The sequence below is a fragment of the Thunnus maccoyii genome, chromosome 19, assembly GCF_910596095.1.
Source record: "Thunnus maccoyii chromosome 19, fThuMac1.1, whole genome shotgun sequence".
In the NCBI taxonomy this organism is placed as follows: Eukaryota; Metazoa; Chordata; class Actinopteri; order Scombriformes; family Scombridae; genus Thunnus; species Thunnus maccoyii.
The window spans coordinates 1,019,173-1,032,838 of NC_056551.1; the positions used below are offsets into that span (position 1 = coordinate 1,019,173).

General features: G+C 39.6%; 2 protein-coding genes across 2 annotated transcripts in view; one reads left to right on the forward strand and one right to left on the reverse strand.

The window, feature by feature from the left end:
* Positions 1–241: 241 nt before the first annotated feature.
* chsy3 (chondroitin sulfate synthase 3) lies at positions 242–8,334 on the reverse strand. The gene is made up of 3 exons (XM_042395849.1): positions 7,169–8,334; positions 5,683–5,966; positions 242–4,240 (listed from the first exon to the last, which is right to left on the reverse strand). Exons 1-3 carry the CDS (start codon positions 7,743–7,745, stop codon positions 2,669–2,671), a joined length of 2,433 nt encoding a protein of 810 aa, XP_042251783.1. The 5' UTR covers positions 7,746–8,334; the 3' UTR covers positions 242–2,668.
* A 2,084-nt stretch (positions 8,335–10,418) lies between these two features.
* megf10 (multiple EGF-like-domains 10) overlaps positions 10,419–13,666 on the forward strand; it is a 68,801-nt gene continuing 65,553 nt past the window's right edge. The window contains exon 1 of the mRNA XM_042396173.1: positions 10,419–10,666. The gene's annotated coding sequence lies outside the window, so the exon portion shown is untranslated. The remainder of the gene's footprint in view (positions 10,667–13,666) is intronic.

Genomic DNA, 13,666 nt, shown 5'->3' on the forward strand with positions numbered 1-13,666 from the left:
AAAGCTAATATAATAACAATTAATTACCATCAAGAAAAAAGCAATGAAGAAAACATTTTTTTGCTTTGCCCAAGGTTGTCCTTTGGAATATACTGTACAATGGAATGACATACACACAAAAAGCCATTAAAATTGCACCATAGCTGTACCAGCAGTACCATCAGAGGGCCTGACCCCACTCAAACCAGGTCTTGGTTGCAGACCTTCTAGTCCAATACAATTCCAAGTTGGGTCAGACTGAAATCACTGCAGGTGTCGGATCTTCCTGACAGGAACAGAGATGACCCAACAGTCTGATTACATGAGCATGTGCTGCACTTTTAGTCAAAATTCAACTACTGGCTTGACTGAGACTTCATCGTGGAACAGATAATCTGACTGTACCTGTGACTTTAATGTTGTCTGTATGCTTTAAATGAAGGTTTGTCAGATCATCAAACATCTAAAAGCCTATCTTCCAACACTGGAATTTTTTTTGTTTCTTTCCAACTCAACCGTCTGACATCACACCCACCTCACACAGCAACTGGCCAGGAGCGCAGAGTTGAGAAAGTAGGCAGGATTTAACCTCTCTCTGAAGATCTCCATTACTTTCTGTGTTGTTAACCCCATTTGTACAGTTCATAGTGTGCTGCCCCTCTCTAAGACAGCAGGCTTTTCAGAAGAGCTGTAAACACCTTTGTCTTTAAAGTGGTCAGACAACACCTCATAAGTACAGTGTGTAAATCTTAAGAATGCATTTTGGCCTGGCAGCTACATCGGCCCAGACAGAAGATTTTACTATATATAGAATAGAATAGATTTATACAAATGAGTGCACTCTTTTTTCTTCTTTTTGTTTGTAAAATGATCTTGCTGGCATTTTTGCTTTTATTAGATAGTAGTGAGTAGTGGTGGAGTCAAACCGTGGCTCGAGGTGGTGCTGCCCACCCTTAATATCTGATTGGCCAAACTACATTTCCTTTCACCATAATTGGCTGACCAGATTGAGAGACTAGACCCACACACTTATCTCAGAGTAAACTAGACTGCACATTACTTATAACTGTATAAAATGTGCAGTCACAGACAGCAGTTCAGTCTCCCAAGTGACTCACCAGTGATCTTATGATTTGCAGGCCGGTAACATCTAGACATCCATGTTAAAACTTTGTCAACTGATTGAATAATAAGTTTTTTAGGCGTCTAGGTTACATATAACCGCTGTTTCAACAGCATTTTAAATATTATATGTCAATGTGAAGAAGGTCCTATAACTACACACTGAAATACAGTCAATGAATTCTGTCAGTGTATAATAGTTACCTTTGTAAACAAATTTATCCCAGTTTTAAGCTTGATGCATCTACATTTATAAAATAAAATTAGGTTGACAAACTAGATTTATGCCTATACCAGGATTTAGGCATTTGCTTAAATCTGACAACTTTTTAGGCAAATACTGAGATCATGATAACTGCCATTCACCTTGAAAACATTCGATTAGCTGTCCTCTAGAATTACATTTACATCAATGGTAGGAAACACACTCAGGAGGACAGTAAACCACTGAATCACCATGGTTTGGCATTAATAACAGCAAGGTAAACAAATGATGGCCACCATATTTCAGCCTTGGCTCCAGATCTGTAGGAGGGAATTTCTAAAAATTGACTGGAAGATTAAGGTAGTTCAAGGTAACGAATTAAAGCAGGCCAACTCTCTCTCTCTCTCTCACACACATAAACTTAAACACACACATACGGATTGTGTTACGCAGCAGATGATGCTGCTCAAGGTACAGCAGCTATCCATATCACCACAATCACTTCAGTCACGAAGAGCAGAGTAACACAATATTCAATTTACTGATTGACTGAGTTGCAGGCCATGGTTCTCCTGCACACTGAAACCTGCAACACATTAAAGCACTTTGTGTAACCTTTAACATCCTTATGATTCAACTATAATGTATATTTTTTTCCCTTGATTTAATTTCCTGCCACGATAACATATTACTTGAAATCACCCATCAGGTACTTTGGGTGATTTAGCTTGTACTTTGGGTCATTTTTTAAACTTGAGTTGGGACTCCTCAAAGTAGCCTTTGCCATTTATACATGTCTAAAAATGGTAGAGCGTTAAGAGTTAAGCCTAACTGTAGGCCTAAAGATTAAAACCAGCTACCCCCAACACCCACATGCGTGTGCACTCTATATTTGTATCACTGGCACAGAAAATAATAAATCAATGAAGTGAACTGTACAATGTTCAATGTACCAATTAACAGCCATTTGAATTCAACCAGTTTCAATTTTCAGCTGGTTTGGAAATGGATAAGGTAGCAGATACTTTGTTTGAAACAGACTTCCATCAAATTAGGTGCAGAAATCCTCGACTCTGTTCCGGTCTTGTACCATTTCCTCTGGATCCCTTCCAGGTTGGGTCTACCTGCTGTCAGGTCAGTTCAGGTTTAGCTCCTTGTGGTTCTAATTGGTTGAGTCCATCTCTCTTTTGGAGAGGATAGTTTTGGGTCCTTTCTGGGTCAAATTTTCCAGCCAAAGACGACGTCTAATCAACAGTCACACTACAACACACACACACATACACACACACACAGTCCATTTCGGTCTGCATTCAAGCAGAACTGAGGTAAACTTGCATGGAGGAGTCCAGATGGACTAGAGTGTCAGGATGAAGTTCTGTTATACCCTACCTCTATGTGTTTTTCCAGCCACAGCTCTGCTAACTGCATTGACGATGCATACGTACTTGCTCTTGACCCAAGGCACATTTTGTGTTGCTTCTGCTCAAGACTAGAGTTGCAGTGGACAGGGTGATAAATGTGAACAATCCCGGGTTCTTGACTGCGTAATACTTTTAAACCAGAATTAATAACTTTTGTGAACAAGTCTACGTCTTCCAATCCCCAGCCTAGGATTGAGGTGTCAAATCCTCCGGCTTTTAACAGATCACTCTTGAAAACACAAGTGATTCCAAAGCCATAATCTCGCCAGAAACCACCTTTCTTGGTGAGCACAAATTGGTTTTCTCTTGGGGCCTTCTCAGCATACACTATCTTGGGGTTGTACTGACTAAAGACAACAGGGAAATAGACCTGTTGCCCTTGCACAGCATTGTCTCTGCAGCGTTGCAAGGCATCGCCATTAAAGATAAGATCAACATCACAGAAGAAGAGTAGAGTGTCATTATCAAGCTGTGAGGAGCCCAGCTCCAGAGCAAGCCCTCGTGAAAAGTTGCCTGTCATAGGAATCACAGACAGATCAGCTTTGGGATACTTCTTGTTATAGTCTTTGATTAACTGAATGTGTTTTCCTCTGTTCAGACTATTTTCATTGTCCACTAGAATGACGGAAAGCTTAACATTTTGTTTGGGTATCAAACACACTTTCTCAAAGTTCTCCATAAAGCGGACAAAGATGTCATAGCGACCAGACAGTGGGACGAGGATGTTGACCTTCCTCTGGCTTTGCTCCCACATTTCCCTGGTTGACTCATAGAACTGGAAAGGTGACAAGAACTTCAGAGAGTTGGATAGGAAAGACAGGGATTGGGATTCAGAGTTGATGGCAGCCACGAGTTCAGCCACATCTAACTCTTCAGTTTCAGTAAAGAAGGGTCGGCTAAAGGACTGCTGAAGGTAAGCATGCCGCCTCACAGGCACTGTTATTTTGCGTCCCTTATGTTTCTTGTACAGAAGCAGTAAGTCCAAGATGTACTCTGCTCCATGCATTGGATCCACTCTGTAGTAGCCATACTGAATCTCTTTAAAGTCAATCACACGGCCACGTGTTTTAGAATTTTCATTAATCATTTCCATGACCTGGAGTATAATGTCTTCTAGTGCAGTCCGCAGTGAGTTCCCAAGGTTTTGTCGGGCCATCTTGTTCTCAACAGCAGAATAAATATGGCGGCCAGTCAGGAAATCCCACTCAATGACATCATTTCTCTCACTGGGCTGATAGCGCATGTAGGAGGGTGGGGCTCCAAGCTGTTGGTCCTCCCACAGCACTTCTGTGTCACTGAGGTGAGTCATAGTCAGGCCTTCGCGGTGGAGCATAATGGTGTGGTAACGCAGCCTTGAGATCTCACGGCTCAGCATGAAGTTGTGGAGTCGGTACTGGTAGGCAGGCCTTTTGTTAGGGTGGAGTGTAATGGCGTTGTGGATCTTGCTACTGTGCAGTTCTTCAATGAAACCTTTCTTGTTTTGTTCATAGTTCTCATAGAAGAGCTGCTGCATCTGTGGAAAGAGTTGCAACATGATGAGAGAATGGATCATGTACAAGTAGCAGTACAAATAACTACTGATTAATTTAACCATGTGCCTCCTCGATCAAACTAGACCAACGGGATTTAATGAAATTGTTCTTTTCATTATAGATTTACCACACACTGAGCAGAAGACAGTGTTTTACTCACCACTATACTGAAAAGTCTTCTATTTGTACTATGTGGGTAGCACACTAAAGAGGACAAAATACTTGGTTGACTGGTATAAAAATCCAAAATCAATTAACGATATCAATCAACTAACAAATTAAAAACAAAATTACATACATTCCAGACAGTAAGTATTTGGGCAGTTGGATAGGTTATGTGCTTCAGAAAATAAAACAGTGCATACTACATTAATGTTCAAAGTTTCAGATTTAATTTGAGTAGGTTTACATCAATATAGAAAGAACTATGTGGGAGACATAGAGTAGCCCTTTTAACAAATAGTGCCCCAAGTTTAGCGGTTCAAACCAAGCGGCAACTACCACAGCTTGAGGCTGAAGCCAACGTGGAAATACCTTAAAGTGCAATGGTATTGATGGCCACTAGATGCTCCAATTGACTCCCATTCAAAAAGCATCAAAGTCTCTCTGGAAATACTAAATTAATAATTTTTTTTGAGTCATTATGGTCTTCGCCTCTACAGTTTTGTTCCTGATAATATAGCAATAGTGTACAGACTATGTCTGTCATGAAGCCTCATGTTTTTTCTTACAACATACTTTTAGACTCCACATAAACCACTTCACAGGCAATAAAACTGAAAAACCTTCCCATAAAAGCTGTTAGAAAGTGGAATGGTTTTGCCATTATTGTCTATCGCCAAAGAAGAGAGCCTGCATGACAAAAATAGTCTTCCTTGCTGTTTTTGTAATGAAGTCTCTAACTACATTAGTGCTGAAAACCTTCAGTATGAAATTATGTTATTTACTATTATGTGGGGCGGCTGTGGCTCAGGAGGTAGAGCGGGTCGTCCAATAATCAGAAGATCGGCGGTTCGATTCCTGGCTCTTCCAGTCCGCATGTTGATGTGTTCTTGGGCAAGATACTGAACCCCAAATTCCTCCTGATGGCTGTGCCATCAGTGTGCAAATGTGTGTGAATAATTAAATTTCCTCTGATGGGCAGGTTGGGACCTTGCATGGTACCCATTCAGCATATGAATGGGTGAATGTGATTTGTAGTGTTAAAGCGCTTTGAGTGGTTGGAAGACCAGAAAGGCGCCATACAAGTACAGTCCATTTACCATATTATGCACCTGAAAAATTTACCATAATTAATACCTGAATTTCAATGGAACTGAACAAGTTCCCCCACTGTCACTGAATACAGATACCATGATATTCCAGAGACATTGTTACTGATGGGAACATGAAAGATCAGAAAGCAGACTGACTCAAGCCATACCTCATATGACCACACACACTGTGTTCCTCCAAAACGCCGCACACAGCGGCCCACTTCCACATCCTCATGGGTGGTGTACATCTCCTTAAGACAGGTACTGATGTGAGGCACCATCCTGCGTAGCACCTCTCTGCTGAAGATCATCCCTGGGCCACCCATGCAGAAGTTCTCTCCAGGTTCTAGAGCCAGCCTGCCCAACTCCTCCGCTGTGCCGAGGCCTGTCTGGCCGAGGTAAAGAGGCTTACTGCTGTTCAGTGACCGCAGGAACAACTCCAGCTTCTCACCTGGTGGAGGGTGAAGTGGGAGAAATTAGATAAAGTCATCCTGGGCTGGGTAAGGTTTGATACTTACTTCACTCAGTATTATATATATATATATGTATATATATATGTATATATGTGTGTGTGTGTGTGTATATATATATATATATATATATATATATATATATATATATATATATATATATATATATATTACAACAACCTACCTGCAAGTTACCATGTTAAAGTGTACCGAGAAGAACGGCTGCTGTTTTAAAGGCAAAGCTGCTCACAGCAAATATTGATTTCATTTAAGTTTCTGCTGTTTACTCAACTTTGTAAGAAGTTAATTGATAAATTAAAACAAGTTATAGAAAGCATGTGAGCATTCTCACTTTACTTTTAGTGCCTAAAACTTTTGCACAGTACTGTACATATATATATATACATACATATAATATACATTCCTATACATATATATGTATATGTATATATATATATATACATATGTATATGTATATGCATAAAATCTAATGTGTAATAGTGGTTTAATAAATTTGCCAAAATAAAATACAGTACAAAACTAGCAAAATTATGATATGTTGAAAATTAGGAAATATCTCATTACAGTTTTCAATATTCCAGTACTATGGATGTTATTTGATCATTACTAAAAAGTATTTAGGTTCTCAGTCTTCAATCAATTTTAATATTAAATTAAAGATTGATTCAGCCTCATTAAAACTTGGTTATTTTCGTTGTTCTGGCATTTCTACTCACAATGATAACACTGTCCTCACCAAAGTAACTGCTGAGATCTGAGACACTACAACAAAGTCAGAGGACAAGAAAGCGAGCTGCCAGACGATCAGACAGTGTGGACACAAGCCAGTGGTTCAGCCAGTTTTGGAGGTAAAACAGAAGGTAGCTGCGCACAAAACATCACTAATAATCCTTCACTGCACAAAAAACTTTGTGACTACAGTGAGTACAATAGTTCAAAACTGAAGCAGGATGCAGGTCTGTAAACTGTCATGTGGTTTACAATGGGGGCCTTATCATTTTGCCCCTGGGGGTGTAGGGCCCCTAGACAGGGCACTTTGCCACTGACAAACACACACGCGCTTTCTTTCTCGCTCCCTCTCTCTCTCACTCTCACTGTCACTCTCTCTCTCACACACACACACGCACACTTGAGCCATCAGCTTCACTCCCTGAATAATCACCTCTTATATAAACATCGTCATCTGCCCGCATGAACCACTCATATTTATCCAGGTAGTGGTCGTGGATGTACTTCAGCATCATGAATGACTTCTTCTGTGGCGGGTAGGAGTCGTCCACACCTGCCAGCGACACCACAGGGACGGGGACGGGCACGTGGACGGTGCCGGACCCAGAGCTAGAGAAGAACTCCACCTTTCCGGGCACTGAATGCGCCCAGGTGTTGTACGCGGCCACGGCACGAGTCCCCAGATACTTTTTAGCTGTCATCACTCCGACATAGAGGAAATGCTTGGGCCGTGTTATGGGTCTGCCGTTATCCCCGCTACTGTTCCCCGCACCGAATATCCTGTCCTCCTCCTGACTGCGCTGCGGGCTGTCCCGGTGCTTGATAGCCGCGGTACTCCCGAGAATGTCAGGCACTCTGCCGACGGCGGAGTCACTGTAGTACGTACACACGGGAGATTTCTTCCTTTTACTTTCCAGAACCTGGGGTACAATAAGCCAAGAGGACGCGGTGAATCCGAGAAAGACGCCGAAAATCACGGTCGTCCACGGTCTCCTTGATTTCAGAGCCATGGCTGTTTAAATACCCTACGAAGAGTTTAGCTCTGCGGTGAATGGAGTGTAAATGTATGAATGCTGCCGTTGTCTGCGGAGGTGCTGACGTGTATGGGCATCCAACATCTCTGTAGAGCATTATTGGTGTCCTACCAGATGTGGAAAAATACACTTTCCATCTCTGCTAGCATAGTTCAAGGGGCTAAAAAGACATTTTCCCTTCAGAATAGTCAGTACCATCCTCAAAGCTCGCTTGTCCCATTTGAAATTGTCCACAGACCCATTTCGACTGAAGGTCGCGTTGAATCTTTCTGGTGTCTCGGGAAGTGTCCTGTTGGCTTTTTATTAGGCTGTTCCCTGCAGTCTTAGGGCTATTTGTTAGCACTGTGCCTCTCTAGGATTAGCTAGTCTAACAATATCACAAACACGTCGTCGTCCAGCAGCAGTCACGTGCAGCTCACTTTAACCCGCTCCCGACTCCCCGCCAACTGTTAGACGATTGTTTTATGTCGACTTTACTACGGCTTCATGATTTCTCTCCATGTCTGGAACAGGTAACTTGTCATCGTGTTGTGTCGGTGCCCGTTATCAAGAACAACAAGACTTCCAGTTGACTTTTTCCTTTTTCAGAATAAAAGAGTCATTTCTCTGGACATACACGACTCAGTAACTAAAAGCTTTAGTTTTCCCATAAGAGCCAATTAATTGAACGCAAAATGAAAATATCAAGTATGTACACGATCTTATGAAATAATAATAATTCTAATTATTATTAATAAGAACCACAGTAGGATATTGGTCGTTTTATTTTGTTTTCATGTTTCTCTTATCAAATCAGACTTCCGATCAGATTTTTTTTAACAGAATAGAAGCTTCCTCTCTGAAATGGTTCTCCATCCTCAAAACAAACAAACAAAAAAAACCAAAAACAAAACAACAACAACAACAACAAAACACGTATATGATAATAATTGTCCTAATAAGGTTTAAGAACTTTTAAGAATGTATAATGTTGCAGTGGTGGTTTCTGCCATAAAGCCAGCTCAATTGAAGATGAAGTCTGCATCTGATAATTGATATCCAAAGATATCATAAAGTCCCTTTTCAATTTTAGACAGAGACCAACCCTACAGACAAACACAAGACTACAAACACCCAGACCTGATATCCAGTTAACATGGTCAGAAATGAAACACAATAAAGTTGAATGCTTAATTCCTTTGTGGTGCCCAATAGATCGGCCCCTTTCCACTGTGAGAAATGTTCTTACAATGGGAGGTAATTTGGTTTTTAAGTCTAACTAGGCTCTTTTGAGCAGTCAGAAGCTTGGTTTCGATGAGTTGATGAGAACTGTTTTACCAGCTGGTGGCAGCAAAGTCAAAGTGACGTTAAACTGAAGCCCTGGCAACACACTTTAATGTTGCACTGTCAGCAGGGCTGCTTTCAAAAGCAAGAGTGTTGTCTTTTGACAAATTTTGCCGAGAGCTTTTAGTACCATGGCCTCTCATGGGGGGAGTTATCTTAAAATATAACAGAAGTTTTTTTTTTTTTGCAATTATTATCTGATATACCCTAAACTAAAAATCAGGATATTTTCTCAGCTCAATTCGAGATCTCAAACAAACACACAAATTGCCATAATAGGGGGTTACCATACCCACACAAATGTTGTTAAAGGTTATTTAAAAACAATGTGGATTAATGTATCAGTTAATGTCTTTGTGCTATATTGTGTTTGCAGTAAGCACTCCTACATAAATGCTATCAACATTTCTAGACAAACTATTTATCTTCTTTTTGTATTTTTAAAATAAACTCTAGGTTTTCTGTGGGTCAGTTATTTTGTGGTAATTTGATGGAACACAGTTTGATTTAGGACTATGCACCATGAGCACAAACTCCAAACTAGATAAGAAAAGAATAACTTACTCAAAGAGCACTTACTAGATTTCTCAGGAGCTTTTGTCTGCAACTAGTGGACCTTGAGTTAATTTATTGAGTTATTTTGTCAGAATGAACCTCCTGCTTGAGCCTTAAAACTATGTTGACATATAGCCTCTTGGCAAGCAGGGCCACAATGTTAGGGAATAATGCAAGAGCCACATTAGTTTATATTCTTCTTTAGTTGTGCAGATTATTGAACAATTTTGCAGTTACCAAAAACATTGACATGCACTGAACTTGAGAATAGTGGGGCCCCTGGGGGGTCTGGGAACCTCTGGCAGCTACCAGCATTGCCCAGTTGGCAATCTGGCCTTGGTGGAAGAACAATAAAAACTGAAAATATTATTAAATAAAACTAAATTAAATTAAACTAAAATAAACTCTGATTTTGAGGCTACTCTAACATGGAACACATTTATTAAAATAATTGTTTAATCTAGTGAGAAATTGTCATTTATCTCCTGATACACAAGTAATATCAGTTTGACCTACAGCTGTCCTATCAACACTCCTATAAAATATCAGTAATGTATTATCGATATTTTGGATTTCTACAATGACTCGGATTGACTATTCAGTCATTTCAGTCTAAATGTAGCGACTGTAACTAGAAACATTTACATTTTTTCGAAGTCATGAATGAATTAAAAATCTATGTAGCCCAGTGAAACAAATAAATGATGCATATTGTGCCCATGTCCAGACGGTGACAGGCTGTCATTGGTGGAGAGACTGCTTACGTCACGGCAGCAGTCCGGCCAGTGTTTTGAGAATGGGAAAAGTTTGTCAGTGCGGGTGAGACGCTCACAGCGACTCTGATCTTCCGACTGAACACTGCGACACACAGCGCATTCAATTACTTCATCTTAATGTCTTGTGGGATCTCAGGAGGACAACACCGTTACTTTTCATTATCAACTACTGGACATATCACCAGCAGCACCAAAGGACGGATCCATGAACAAGGGCAGGATCGCTGTTCTCTCATAGATAAGGTAAACTTGTTTAAAGGAGATGAACCTTGAATGAGCTCTTATTGTTTTACTCATCACACTGCGGATATTTTATACGCTCAATTATCCGTCATATGTCAATTAGGTTTTTTGTTTGTTTGTTTGTTTGTTTGATGTTGTTTTTGAGGTATGGGCTGCAGAACGTAAATGTCTTGTTTGATGCGGTTTTTTTTTTTTTTTTACCATTATAAGAAAAGTACGTCTACAACTTTTGTATGCAGAGGTGGTAAAGTATATTCCTGTGCTTCTTTATTTACTTAGAATGTGTAGTAACTAGAGGGGTTTATATTCAAAATATATATTAAACCATGAAACATATATTACATATTATTATGTAATATATGTTGTAGTTACATGAACATTTTAGCATTTAACATTTGAATGCAGAACTTTTAATGATTTATTATTTTGCTACTTTTGTTTAGTGAGGATCCGAAGATTGTCTGCAAGACATACCGAATGATTACAGATTTGATATTATTGCTCCACTGAGCAGTAATAGATAGCGAGGAGGAGGAGAGGTTATTCTTCTATATTTATGTTCAGTAGGCTATATATTGTTATTATTATGCAGAATAAATGTAGGCTCTCTGTTTTCCCTCTTTAGACAGAAATAGAAACATTTGCATTGTGACTCATTGTGGTTGACTGGAATTGGATTTTAGAAATAGTATAATATAGTCAATATTTATCTCGACACTCCCTGCGTATCCTGTTTACAGTTCACAAAAACGGTTTCACCTGTATATAGTCATTCCTTGTGTATCTTTTTAAAGATCATTGTGTTGTGTGGATAATAACCAGTCCCCCCCCCCCCCAACGTACGCGCACACATACACACACACACACACACACACACACACACACACACACACACACACAAGGTTTGCCCATATAAACTTAGAGATTTGATTCTCAATTACGTGTAAATATGTGTAATCTTTCATGATGGTTTTATTAGTTTAACAGTTATATTTTCTACTTTATACTTCTACATTATACAGAAAATATTATACTTGTACCCCACTACATTTTTTCATTCAATTCACTATCAGTTTATAAAAAAGATGCATTATCATAGTACAGTATATTATCAAGTTGAATATTTTGAGATTAGAAAATATCACTTCTCAGAAATAGCCTATATAACTATAGCTGTAAATCTAACTATAATTTGCACCTCAGCAACACAAAACCTTGTATTTCTCAAACCTACATTTCTATGACCTACATCCTACTACCTTTCCCATCCACTGACAATTGGCCAGCAAAAATCCCAGAAATGCCTAAAGCACCATTAAACAGTGACCAAGCTACTCTTTGCCACAAGGCCAAACTATTTTAGGAGGGAAGATGTTGCCACCAGTGCTCTGGAAAGAGAATGGGCTATAGCAGTCCTGCTTTCACTTTATGGTCATGCAACGCAGTGTCTGGATGGAAGACATGCTGATATTCTTCTGTAGTTGGTGTTTGATATGCAGCAGAGTTGTGGGAAGTTAGGCTGCAAAATTGTATTTATTTGATATTTTTGGATAGAAATTGAACTATAGTTTATCATCATTTCAGGATACTGTATTTAGCACAGCATATGAGTTTGACCTGTACTGACAGAAAATGAGGTGTCAAAACAGAGCAGGGATTTCTGGCACAACATCACCTACTTTCAGTGTGCATGGAGAATGAAAGTTGTCTGAAGAGGTCAAAACTCCAGCAACACTTGCAGTATGACAAACATCTTTATTATTGTGTGGTACCAATGTGTTACAAATGCGTTGGTACCAGGCAATGGGTACAATCAGAGAGAAATGTCTCAATAAATTGCATTGAAAATGAGACTACACCAGAACCTGAAGCTTTACGTGACAAAACGGCCTGATCACATCCTTAAACCCAACCCAAAACCAGATGCTTTGAAGGGAACCACAGAACTTAAGTTGTCTATGGGTACAAAGAAACATGTTTGAAAGTGTTTGTTGAAAGGAATGTCCAACATGTTAGGAAATACCTCTATTTGTTGTCTTATCATGTGTCAGATGAGAAGGTAATTGTGCCGGAAGGCTTTTTTTTTTCCACCACTGAGAGAACTAGGCTCACAGTTTTCCTCTACTTTGAACCTTTGTGCTAAGTTTACCACATCTTGGACCTGTCTGTACATGATATGCTATCAATATTCATGAGGTTTGACAACCAGTAAGCATATTTCTTTTTTTTAAGATCTTTCCTGCATAAAACCTAAATGGGATATTTTTTGCTGCATGTGATTATCTGAGGCTTATTAGATTTTTACTTCGACTTTGAATTTCTGATATTTTATAGGTACATGTCTCTTGGATCCTTTTGCCGTCTTAAACTGAAGAATTTTACTGTGCATTGCAAAGCTGTACTTTCTGTTCTGTGGCTGGATTGCTTTTCATTTCATTGCATATAGAGTTTTTTTTCCAAATGGCCCACCTGTTCCTGTTAAGAGCAGTAAGGGACTCACTGGAGAAAGACTGAACAAATAGTGCCCAGGAGACTTTAATGGGTTTAATAAGTTGCACCTGCCAAAATCTCACACACACACACACACACACACACACACACACACACACACACATACACACACACAAACTTTTCCAGACCACCAACTGCAATTGTTGTAAGACTGAAAGGCCAGTACCTGTCAGATGCAACAACGTTAACATATTGCACACACACTTGCTTACTCACACATGTTTGGTGTTGTCAGTATTGTGTTGAGAACATGATGGTGTGAGTACAGTAGATGTACTGACATGAACTAGCACTCCTAATAAGTGACCTGTTGCTGAAATACATTTTCACATACTGTTTGTCCCATATATGCTGCTAATGTAGTTCTGTAACAGTCTGTCCATCAGTAGCCATGGCGTCTCTCAGAATGTCACAAATGTACATGTGCTGCTGAAAATTTGTAGATGAGGCATTTCAAACTGATTAAATGTCTTAAATGGCTGTTTCTTT

Coding starts and splice junctions, on each gene's coding strand:
- chsy3 (XM_042395849.1), bottom strand. CDS start 7,745: ATGGCTCTGAAATCAAGGAGACCGTGGACGACCGTGATTTTCGGCGTC. Junction 5,967..7,168: donor TGACGATGTTTATATAAGAG/GTGATTATTCAG, acceptor ACCCTCCACCAG/GTGAGAAGCTGGAGTTGTTC. Junction 4,241..5,682: donor AGTGTGTGTGGTCATATGAG/GTATGGCTTGAG, acceptor CTCTTTCCACAG/ATGCAGCAGCTCTTCTATGA.